At 36.3% G+C, this 12,413-nt stretch overlaps 1 protein-coding gene across 4 annotated transcripts; it reads left to right on the top strand.

The window, feature by feature from the left end:
* The first annotated feature begins 329 nt into the window (after positions 1–329).
* On the top strand, positions 330–10,608 carry LOC115953007 (tropinone reductase homolog At2g29290-like). 4 transcript variants are annotated; one of them, XM_031070678.1, is made up of 6 exons: positions 330–418; positions 3,458–3,665; positions 4,443–4,662; positions 4,759–4,885; positions 5,918–5,953; positions 10,300–10,608. In XM_031070678.1, the coding sequence occupies exons 1-6, from the start codon at positions 330–332 to the stop codon at positions 10,427–10,429; spliced, it is 810 nt and encodes a 269-aa protein (XP_030926538.1). In that variant the 3' UTR covers positions 10,430–10,608. The 4 variants fall into 4 exon arrangements, with proteins under 4 accessions (XP_030926538.1, XP_030926467.1, XP_030926307.1 ...); XM_031070607.1 differs by lacking the exon at positions 5,918–5,953 and adding an exon at positions 9,019–9,068 and having other exon boundaries at positions 4,759–4,868; positions 10,297–10,608; XM_031070447.1 differs by lacking the exon at positions 5,918–5,953 and having other exon boundaries at positions 4,759–4,933.
* The last annotated feature ends 1,805 nt before the right edge of the window (positions 10,609–12,413 follow it).

Below are 12,413 nucleotides of genomic sequence, written 5' to 3' on the forward strand. Positions count from 1 at the left end.
AAACCCATTCAACACGCAACATTAAAACAGAGCTCAAAGAGCAACAACAAAACAACCAAAGAACTACAAACAACCTGATGAGAACCGACAGCTGGAACAAAAACAAAAAGCAAGATGACTGGATGATTATTGATAGTGACGACTCTCGGATGAAACAAAACGCATTGAGTCCCAGTATAGACATTTCCACATTTTCACAATAAATTTTTATGTTACAAGCTGAGACCATAATACCCAGCTTGTTTGTTTCTCCGGGTGGCACAAAGGTTTTGACCATTTTAGGCCTTATAGGCTTATAGCAAACATTAGTAATAGATTGACGGAGATAAATGGTAGAGGCAGAAATCGGAAATAGAGAAAACAGATGGTCACTTCAAGGAATGATTGCTCTTGTTACTGGTGGCACTAAAGGAATCAGGTTCTTTCTCTATCTAATACTCTTTTCTTTCTTCCTGCTATTTTAAGCTTGAAATGCATTCCTTCTGAAGATTTCTAAATATAGGTAAATTTGTCACTAACCCGTGCAATGTACGGAAAAAATTATTAAAAATAAAATTTTAAGAAGAATATTTTACTAATTTTGTTTATATTGCATGTAATTCAAATGATTAGTTCATATATAAGCAAGCTTGTTCAGAGTCAAGCTCAATTCCCAACAGCAGCATCACTTTTTTGGTTTAGGGGTTGGGGGTATCCAGCTTAGATATAATTACACTTTCCAATGTCAAAATCAACTTCAAAATATGCAATGCAACTGTTGATCCATACATCCTCGTTCCTCAAAAGTGTGTCAAATGCCACAGACATTATAGTTACACTATAATTCAGGGCACAACACTACATATTAACCATCATAACACCATGCAGACACTGATTAATCAACAATGAAGTTCAAATAAATGTTAGATGTGAGTCCCAAGACATTTGGTCAAATGCAATGTAAAAGTACAACATCAATATTACAATCCTATACGTTGAGCATATTACCTCACTTAGGAACCACATATATACACATTTCCAAGATTGAGACATATTATCACCAACATGGACTCCTGTCTTTCTCACATCAATTACTAAACCATTCACCAACACATTACCACAAATTAGGTTCCTATAATCAACCAATACAAAAATGAAACCATAACCATAATAACTACAATGCACTCATATATTATATCATCCACCACAACACAAGTTATAGATTCACAAATAGCAAAATTACAATCACAAATTGACATAGCATATAACTATAAATCAAAGATACGTTTTCAAATTTAGCAAAAGACCCAATACACCAAAACACAAATATATATATATATATATATATATATATATACACACACACATACACATACACACTACATACCCCTTGGATTTTCTTAGCAGTGACAGAGCACTTGGGTCCACTTGCCCTCTTCTTAGTGGTCTGATACACCAACTTCTCACCTTAAAAATCCACACAAAAACACAAACATTAACACAAACCCTTATTAAAAAATCTGTAAAGTTGTAATTTACAACTATTTTGTTTTGGCTTTAATTTCATGCCAAATTTGATTGTAATTTCTTCAATCATTTTTCCCTATATGTATGTGGGTTTTCAATTGTAAGGAATGAGTGTGAGAGAGTGTGAAAACTCAAGATTAAAAGGATGAACAAGTTGATTTCACGAGTGTCTCTCGAGAAGCTTACTCGCGAAAGAGCCACGTGTAGAGTACATGACTGGAAGATGAAGGGTCATGCCATCCTAGAGGTTTTCACAAGTGTCTCGAGGGAAAGGCCATCCTGCGAAATACTCGCGAAACTTTTTGTTTGGCAAAGTGTTATGTTTTCTTTACCAAGTCTTTACCCACACTATATATACCCTCATTACCCACAAATTGTAAGGAATGCTTTTCAGAGAGAAAACCCTAGAATATACACATAAGAGTCAGAGATTGTTATACCCATAATCATCTACACATTTCCTTGTAGTTTTCCTCAACTCCTACCTCTCCATCTCTACATCCTTGAGAGGTTGATAGCTCAAACACTTACCACACCCATTCAAAGTGTAAAGTGAGAATTTGGTGCTACTGGGAAGTATTGAAATGAGCCATTCATTGGCAGATGTAATCGGGTTAAATTGCGGGATCTAGAAAGTTAGAGAAGACAAGGTTCCGAAAAGCCAATTGGTAGCAGGAGTTTGGAGGGGTCAAGTACATGGTGTAGACTAGGGTTGGAGTGTCTTTTGTTATTCGTGTACTCCAACTTTATTCTCTAGTGAATCGATTTCGACTTGGAGGGTCGCGAAGAGGTTTTTCACCAAGTTCTTTACTTTTCTCTTTAATAACACGTCTCGGTGTTATCTTGTGTTTGCATCTCTCTTCCCTACTCTTAAGCTTTCCTTTTATTGTTGATAATGGATGAATGGCTTAGGGTAGTGATAACAGTTGTTTGCGCTTTTTTACTCTTGTTCCGCATTTAGTATAAGTTAGAGTAAAATTTATCCGTAATTTTAATTTGGTGGTCTAAACAAGCTCTTGTATTTTTACACAAATCTGAGCTTTCAAAATCAAACTAAAACACCAGCTTTCAAAACAAAAATAAAAGCCCAATATTAAAATTTTAAGATTTTTAAAAAAAGTTCAATAGTTTTTACCTGAGTCTTGACGACCTAGCGCTGGTAGGACTTGATGGCATAACTGTGGCACTTACAATAGGTGAGCTACTGCACCATTTTCAGGGCACTCTCTACTTGAGGCTCTCTTTGATCTAAAAGGGTCAAAATTTTACAGTTGACCGTATTTTCCGATCCATCCAAACACCCTATCAGGTGTAAAATATTTTCCGTAAAATCAAGGTAGAAATTGAGATTGGCACCCACAAACCATCCCAAAACCCATATTGGGGAGAAAAAAAAATTGATTGATGGCGAGAGTGGCAGACTTGGTTGGCAGTGTGAAGAACTAAGGGTGAGAGGGGGAGAAACTGTTATGAGTGAGAGATGGGTGGAACTGACAAAGGTGGTACTAGAGATGGGTGGTGCCAGAGAAGGCTTTGGTTTTATAGTATATATAGATAAATGGTCATGTGAAGTGACTTTTTTTTGTTTAGAAAATTATGTAGTTGCATTTCAGTAAATCATGGATTAACATAGGATTAGTGTACTACATGTATACCTTTGAGTAAAAAAAAATTGTAATACATATAAAGTCAATATACAATACCATTTAATTAGAACTTTACGCTGTGAATGTTGGACCTAAAACCGAACCAAGTTAAGCATTTTAAGTTCTATCTCTCTTATATTTTCTCTATTTCTTGTTAATATTGTCATATATTTTAAAAATTATACTACTTGTCAACTAGAATTTTTTTTTTTTTTTTTTTTCACATGAAATGCTTTTTTTTTTTTTTAAATTTACTTTTGTTTTCTAAAATTCTATTATAACTTAGAGCTACATGTTGTGATTAGGTATGCTGTTGTTGAGGAATTAGCAAGCCTAGGGGCTTCCGTACACACATGTTCTCGAGATGAGGCCCAGCTCAATGTATGCTTACATGAATGGAAGACAAAGGGATTTCGAGTCACTGGTTCAGTTTCCGATGTAGCATCACGAGCCCAACGAAAGGAGCTAATCAGCATAGTTTCCTCCCTATTTAATGGCAAACTCAGCATCCTTGTAAGTCCTCTATTTCCTCACCATTTTTGCTTTACATGGCATTTTATACGATACACAAAATTTGGTATAGTGTAAAGGATCGATCACCCTATTTTCTAACACCTAACCATCAAAAGTTTAACTTCAGGAATCTGTATTCTTTTATTCATAAAAATGTTCTTTTATGTGCTATAACCTTTGGCTTCCATTATATTTAGAAAAGCATGTTCATTTTTTTGAGGTCAATGATAAAAACAAGTTAATTTGCATTGGAAGAATAATTTTAAAAGAAAGAATCTGTGCACTTATTTCCTTGATAAGTGGCCATATGGTCATTGCCATATTTGGGATTAATTCAATTTTAGTTATAGTGACATCACTTAACCTAAAAGCTTAAATCTATAAATTTATATTCAATTGTATTATATTAATTCCTCAAAAAAAAAAAAAAAAAAATTTATGTGAGACTTTCACACACACTTATATATCATTCAAATAGCATCTAAGTTTTTTTTTTTAAAAATTCTTTTCGAACAACTAAGTGATTGCAATTTACAATATTCAATATACTATTTATATTCATTTTTATGGAAAATTCTTAGGTACTTTCGAAACACTGAGAAATTGTGCTCCCTCTCACCATTCATGGTAAGCTCCATCATGAATATAAGAGGAGTGAGCATAATTCACTGTGCTCTAGGAGTGCCTAAAAATCACTTCATTTTTACGTATGAGAGCTTTAATTAGTAATTACTATAGCCTTATTGGGCTAATGTCCTTATTAATATCTGGTTTCAGATAAACAACGTGAGAACCAACATGCCAAAACAAACCACAGAGTACACAGCTGAAGATTTCTCATTTCTCATGTGTACCAATCTTGAATCTGCTTATCACATGTGCCAACTTGCTTTTCCTCTTCTGAAAGCTTCAGGAGCAGGAAGCATTGTTTTTGTTTCTTCCGTTGCTGGTGTAGTAGGCCTAACTCTTGGAGTATCTATTCATGCTACAACTAAAGGTAATTCTCTTTTGATATTTGTCTTTTAATTTTATCGCAAGCTTTTAAATGTTAGTTAAATGGGGCAATTAACTTTTGCCAAATATTTATTTGTAGGAGGGTTGAATCAACTAGCAAAAAATTTTGCATGTGAGTGGGCAAAGGATAACATAAGAAGTAACTCTGTTGCACCATGGGTTATCAAAACCCCCTTGGCTGATGAAACTGTAAGACTACTTTCCTTGTGTATGATAGCACTTGACCACGAAGTTGGACACATTTATTTTATTGGGTCAAAATGAGAAATAACCCAATACAATATATCTGTTTTTATTGAATGAACAACTAATGAAACCCAAAAATTACAACTCGATAGCAGGATAATTTCCCCTTTCCCTAGTTCTGAATTCTACCCAATGTGCCCCTAAGCCCGAATAGCTTAAGGCCAGCTCAGTTAGAGAGTTCAAACAAACACTAAAAACAGTAAGCCCCCCAAAAAATATATTTTTGGTAGCAAAGTTTAACAAAGAGTGTTCCTCGTTCTACCCAATGTGCCCCTAAGCCCGAATAGCTTAAGGCCGGCTCGTCAAAGAGTTCAAACAAACACTGAAAGCAGTAAGCCCCAAAAACAATATATATGCTTGGTAGCAAAGTTTAACAAAGAGTGTTTGAATCACAAATTCTAATTTAGAGTGTTTAAAAACCATATTTTAAAAACACCTCAAGAGGAGTTTTTAGTTTTCAAGTAACAATTTTGAGTAATATTGTTATAATTAATTTAAAGACTGTGGGACCTATATGATGTTGACAACACATAAAACACACGTATTTAATATAAAAAAATATATAGTCATACCAAACACTCAATTTTTTTTTTTTTTCACTTTTGAAAATATGTTTTTAAAAACATAATACCAAACATATTTTTTGCATTATGAGTACTTTAAACGCTTATCTTTACAACATTTTTTAAAGCACAGTAATCACCTTAATTTGAAAGCCAATACATAAACTCTCTTATCAAACAGGGACTAATGACTCTCCTTTTCTTATGCTTTCTACCTCCTCTCCTGCGATGAGAAGCGGAGGTATTTATAGGCGTAATTGTCTTGCTCCCATGAGAATAGAGGATAGTGATAGTGACTTAGTGAGCTCTTGACAATTCATACATGTCGTCATTAGGTCAGCTAAGAGCGTATAGGCTAAAATCTATCCCCATTTCTATTTAAACAGGTCACTTAACATTCAATGTAGAGTTGTTCTTAGTAAGTGGTAGCATTACTGTGGAGGTGATAGATCCCTTCCCTCTAAAGTTATCTTTTCTTGATCAGTTGGTTCTCTCCTCGAGAAATAGTGATTTTTCTTTTCCGGATACTAAGTACCCGTGTAGAGTTATAAATTGACCTAGGTTAATTAATTCAATTACCCAAGTTGATTAACTAGGTTAAATTACATGCAAATTGTGAAGACACAAACAAATCACCAAATAAACTAAAGTGTGCCAGAAATTCATTTTGACAAGGTGATTTGTTGAAAAGTAGGGAAAACCTCTCACAAGACAAAAACTCAACCAGGTGATTTTCAGGTCACCACTATCAAGAATAACTTATCAAGAATAACTAATCAAGAATCAAGCGGTTACAAGTATAAGGAATCTTACCACTACCTTGGACTACCTAAGGTCTAACATACAGTTGAACCTTCCCTCCAATCCCCAATTGAACTTGTTCTTGTAGAGACTTCTTCCTTTGCACAAATCTCAGTACATGAATAACTTTCCAGCAACCAATGTTTGTTGTTGAATACAAAGTTCTTCACTTTAATACACGTTAAAGATCTGGAAGCACTTGGTTACAAAACCCTAAGTCACATAAGAACATAGTAGCTTCTTTAACTGAGTCTCTGTGTCTTATGATGACTTTAAAATAAAGTTTTTATATCCCCTACGAGTTTAATGAACGAAACTCTAGTAATCCAAGTTATCATGAGCCAAAAAATAAATTTGAGAATTTTGGATCTACGAAGCTTGATAGATCGAGAGGAGTCAAGACTAGTATCGAGGTACTTCATTTATTCTCAATAAATGCTAGTCTCGAAACTAGTGTCAAGGTTCACTTTTTTAGCTTTTCTTCACTTGTTTCGTGGTGCAGTCTTCATGTCTTCAATAATATTACTTATCTTATTTACTAAACATACTTCATGATATTCTAGAAACCACTTAGAACTACCCAATTATAAGTAAAGTGTGTTTTGTCAAAGGATATGTCCACGCATGAAAACTATGACCCTAACAACTCGAATCAAGAGACCCATTGTCTAAAGGCTCTCAAGGACCTTTGACTCAGTCTTTGAAATGGCTCGGTCCAAACAAATATCCAAGGGGTTCCAGAGAGAAGTACGGACCAATCGCGTTGGCCCTACGACACCACATTTCTCTCTTTTTTATTTTTCTTTTAGTCGTAGCTGTGTTTTGATTTGTTTTCAGCTGAACGCCATTAACTCCAAATTCCCCAGTCTAAACAGTCCCCCCACATTATAATTGTTAAATGTGCTAAGTGATGAGGTTTATTGTTACAAAAGTTTTGTTAGCCTAAATTTAACACTTGGGAAGAAAGTATATATTTTCAAATACTTTGTAATAAATCTTGTTGGGTTACACATATTAGTAAAGTCCCACATTGAATAATAATGAAAATAATGAGTAGTTAATATAACATAATTGAGCACATACCCATTGGGGCTTAGGCCTTGTAGGTTAAAATGCCTCTATATGTTATATTAATTATTCAAGGAGTCTCCCCAAAGTGTTTATCTCCCCTAACAAGTGGTATCAAAGCCCACAATGATGTAAGGAAATTTTGGCAAGGTTATCAAGGTTCCTTTCACAGTTGGAGTGGGAATGGGGTATGTGCACTTGATGCCCTTTTGCAAATGGAGCAGGGCGGGTCCCTTTTGCAGTTGGAGCAAAGACGATATATTGCAACAAGCAAGCCCATGAAGCCCACATAAACGATCTTGGAAAAGGCCCAACAAAGGAGTATTATTGCCAATGGTGCTAGATAATGATGAAATGCGAGGTTCCCATGAAGGATAAAAGACGTGCAGGGTTGACACATAGAGACCCATAGATTAAAAAAAAATAAAATAAAATAAACTCATTCGGCGAGGGGGAGCAAGTAGGACTTATCCATGGCCCACAGAGAGGTCTTAAAGCTTACAAAGAGGCAGAGACTCACACATAAGAGGGAGATTATTGGGTTACATGTGTGAGTGAAGTCCCACATTGAATAATGATGAGAAGAATAAGTAGTTAATATAACATAATTAAGCACAAACCCATTGGTTCAATCCCTGCCTACACCAAAAATTAATTGGTGTCTTGGTCTGATGATAAAGAGCTAGGAGCGGACACTATAGGTTGAAACACTCTCTCAAAAAAAAAAAAAAAAAAAAAAAAAAAGCACAAACCCATTGGAGCTTAGACCTTTTGGGTTAAAATGTGTCTTTATCCGTTATATGAATTACTCAAGGAGTCTCCTAAGGTGTTTATCTCCCCAACAAATCTTACCACACTAAAGTAGAAAATACAAAAGTTCTTAGTAATAATTTATCCTTATTTGTAACTTTGCTAATTTGTATCCAAATTGGTGAATACCTCATGCAACATTTCTAGGTGCGTACGTAGTATGTGTGATACTTAAATTACTTTCACAAGGAGAAAGGTTGTTTTTTTTTTTTTTTTTTTTTTTTTTTTTAAATAATAATAATAATAATTTGAATTATAAATGTCTTTCTTGAAAACATGAAGAAATGGCCATTGAGCGACAATATTATTATTATTATTATACACACACGTGCCTATATGCCTCTAAACATGCAAAAATGCTAGTATTTTAATCACTATACTCACATATGTTAACAGGATAGCCATATTTTATTTCTGTCAGAATTAGTATGCCTCCATTAATTAACAACACATATACAGGAGGTTACAGACTAATGGGCACTAATACATGACATCCTCAGTATAAAAATATTTGTAACAAATACTGATTGAAGTTTATTCATGTACTAAGAACTGTGAACAATTTACCAGATTTAACCTTAATTAGTACGGTACTCTAGTATCTTGCATTAGTGGTCATTTTTCTGAGTTAGGCATGCCAACCAAAAACTGAAAAAGTATAAAAAAGAAACAAATAATAATAATAATAATAATAAGTAGTTCAAGACTAACCTGACAAAATAATTTTAATGGTTAAAAGATTAAAATTCATTATTTTCTAAACGTTTAATATTTTGAGAAAATCAGTAATTTTTCATGGAGTATTGGGAGATCATTGATAATTTTTTATTTGTATATTATCTTCTTAGTAGTTTCTGAGCAATGAAAAGTTTTTGGAGGCTGTTAATTGTCAAATCCCTCTTGGACGTATTTAGGGGTGTCAAATGGATGGGTTTGGGGTGGGCATAATTAGGTTGGGTATATAAAATTTATTTACCCATTAAAACCCATTTAACTAATTTGCTTCTAACCCAAACCCAACCCAACCTAATTATTATGGATAAACCCCAACCCACCCAATTACCCAACTATCAAAATTACCAAAATACCCCTAAAGTGAAAAACTCAAATCTCACTACTCCACCTAGCCTTATCCTTCTCTGGTTCAAAAAGTGAGGTTGAAAAATTTCATCAAATCTCCAAAAAAAAAAAAAAAAAAAATCACAGGAATCCCAAACTCTAATTTTCATCAAATCTCAAACTCCAATTTTCTCAGCAACCAAACACTCCCCAAGAAATAGAAGTGGAAGTGAAAGTAGACTCCTAGACTCAACCTCCCACCAAAAACTCTCTACAACCAATTTTCATCAAATCTCAAACTCCAATTTTCTCAGCAACCAAACACTCCCCAAGAAATAGAAGTGGAAGTGAAAGTAGACTCCTAGACTCAACCTCCCACCAAAAACTCTCTACACTCCTCTCACCATTCTACACCAAAACCCTTCTCACAGTAATCCACACGTCGGTGCGTGTCAGAGATCTCGGTGATCCGCTTTTCGTCCCTAGGGATCAGCTCATGCACGTTGATCCACGCACTGGTGTGCTGCCGAATCGACTTGATGACGCTCCTAGACTTCCCGATCACCCCTCCAGCCTTCATGTTGTGGCATAGAATCCGGAACGACATCGTCAGCAATGGGTTCGGCTGGGGCTTCACGGCTCGACCCAACCCGACCCGCCTTTGTAGCGATGGTGAGGTGGGCCTGGCGAAGCTGGAGCCGCCGCGTAGTGGTGGTTGTACCGGTTTTTTTGCTTTGCTTTGTCCCTTTGTTCTCTGCTTGTTTCTTGGGAAAATGGGATTTTTTTTTCAAACTTGGAAACCCTAGAAAATGGAAGAAGAGAAGAGGGGCTGAAAGTGGGGTAAGGCTGAGTTTTTTATTTTCATTTTGGATGGGAAGTGCTGGGTTGAATTTGGGTTAATTGTTTTTGGGTTAAATGGGGCTCAATGGGTTTTTAGTTAAAACTCAATAATTACTGGGTCTAATTGGGTTGATGCCCATTTAACCGAAATAATAATTGAGTGAATTTGGGTTCAATTAGAGTGGGTGGATTTGGGCAGGCAAATGGGTTTGGGCTTATTTTGCCACCCCTAGACGTATTGGAGAGCCAAAGGAGGTTTCTTCCTCGGTGGCATTCCTATGCCTACCTGCAGCTTCTTACATAACCAGTCAAACCATTTGTGTTGATGGAGGGATTACTGTGAATGGCTTCTGCTTTCCCTAAGCATACTTTGAAACAGCAAAAACAATGATGGACACACCCCCACTGCAATATATGAAAATAAATGAATGTAATAATTCATTGTAGAAACAAGATTTATTTGACCAGAAATTAAAACTAAAAAACTCAAAAGTTATCATATCTGAAAAATAAATGAATGTCATAAGTGGGATTTTTGAAAAGTGGACTTGGCTTGGGCCGCATGTCATCATTGTGACAGATCCAATATATTGAGCATAAGTCTAATAAATATTACTTTTTTTTTTTTGATAGCGTCTAATAAGTATTACTGTTTATTAAAAAAAAAAACATATATATATATATATATAAAATTAGAGCAATGCGTGTAGTTGTCTCATTCCAAAAATAAATGAATTAAAGATATTTGTTACACTCTACACTATTTTTTTTGAGAAACCACCCCAGGAAGACGAGGGGGGGGAGAAATATTCATTAAACTAATTCAGATGAGTACACAGAAAGGATGTCTGGAGGAACATCCTCCATCCAGACAATAAAAGGGGAAAATTTACAAGCTCGCCTAGCAATCGAATGGGCTACTTTGTTGCCATGTCTGCGAGTATGACAAAAAATAATTTCACTGAAAGCTACAGATGCAATCTTGATATCTCGAACTACATGCCCAAAGCTGGTGGAGGAGAAGTTTGAGCTATTTAGAGACTTTATCACCACTTCCGAGTCACCTTCAACAATTACCTTGTTAAACTGAAGCTCCCGAGCTAAATAGATGGCATTGCGAGCTGCCAGCACTTCCACCATCTCTACCGAGGTAGGCAACAGAATGATTTGTGATGAGGCAGCCATTACTAGACCAAGGTCGTTTCTAATAATTACTCCCAGCCCAGCAGAGTCAGTCTCCTTGAATAAAGCCCCGTCTAAGTTAACTTTCACCCAGCTTTCGGGAGGCGGAGACCATTTGACAGGGATGGGAGAAGGGGAAGGGCCACAGGGGAGTGGATTAGCATCATGGAATTCCTGAAGGGTGTCACGGGCCAAGGAATTGATTCTTTGCAGTGGGACAGTTATCTCCCCAACTCTCAATCTATTTCAGCGGGTCCAAATAATCGAAGTGATGATTGCAAATAAATCAAAGCAATCACTCCTAGAGCAGCAAGCTTGAATAATGTCCACGAAATTGGAGTAGAGCCTGGTTTGCCTGGTTAGCCAAGTGAAGTGTAAAGTCCAATCCTTAGCTAAGGCCAGACAAGACCAGAGAGCATGAAGAATTGTCTCTTGCTCAAGACCACAGTTGGGACAGACCGGGTCACACAGCACCTTTCTTTTAACCAAATTCACCCGAGAAGGCAGAGCATCCAGACCCGCCCGCCAAATTAATATTTTTACTCTGTTTGGAACTTTCAGGTTCCAGATCGCTTTCCAGATTTGCTTGGATTGGGTAATGTCCGAGGAGCTCGGGTTATCGCTGGCACCTAGATTCATAAGGAGTCTATATCCAGTTTTAACCGAGTATTCACCGTTAGCAGTCAAAGGCCAGAAAATTTTATCTTCGTAATCCACCAAGCTGATAGGAATAGATTTGATTATTTTCGCTTCGTGTAGTAAGAAGAGGTTGTCTATTACCTCATGCAGCCAGCATCTATTGACACCATCCATCAGCACTGAAACTCTAGCATCAATACCGAGAAAATCTGGGGGAGACAGAACTCGATTAAGGTGTGGGTCAGGGAGCCAATTGTCATGGTAAATCCGGATCTCTGAGCCGTTGCCCACTCTCCAACGCAGCCCTTTACTAATCACATCACGCCCTTTGAGGATGCTTTTCCAGGAAAAAGAACCAATCCCAACCTTGGCATCGAGAATACTTCCACTCGGGAAGAACTTAGCTTTGAAGAATCTATGGAAAAGAGAACCTTCGTTGCCCAAAAGACGCCAAACTTGCTTAGCCAACATAAAGTCATTAAAATTTTGGAGATCTTTGAAGCCCAATCCACCCAAACATTTGGGC

This window comes from Quercus lobata, chromosome 1 (assembly GCF_001633185.2).
Source record: "Quercus lobata isolate SW786 chromosome 1, ValleyOak3.0 Primary Assembly, whole genome shotgun sequence".
Lineage (NCBI taxonomy): Eukaryota > Viridiplantae > Streptophyta > Magnoliopsida > Fagales > Fagaceae > Quercus > Quercus lobata.

Bases quoted from the DNA above. Each gene is read 5' to 3' on its own strand.
- LOC115953007 (XM_031070447.1), top strand. From the start codon at position 330: ATGGTAGAGGCAGAAATCGGAAATAGAGAAAACAGATGGTCACTTCAA. The intron at 4,663-4,758 runs GTAATTCTCTTT...ATTTATTTGTAG, and splicing joins TATTCATGCTACAACTAAAG to GAGGGTTGAATCAACTAGCA. The intron at 4,934-10,299 runs GTCAAAATGAGA...TGCCACCCCTAG, and splicing joins GGACACATTTATTTTATTGG to ACGTATTGGAGAGCCAAAGG.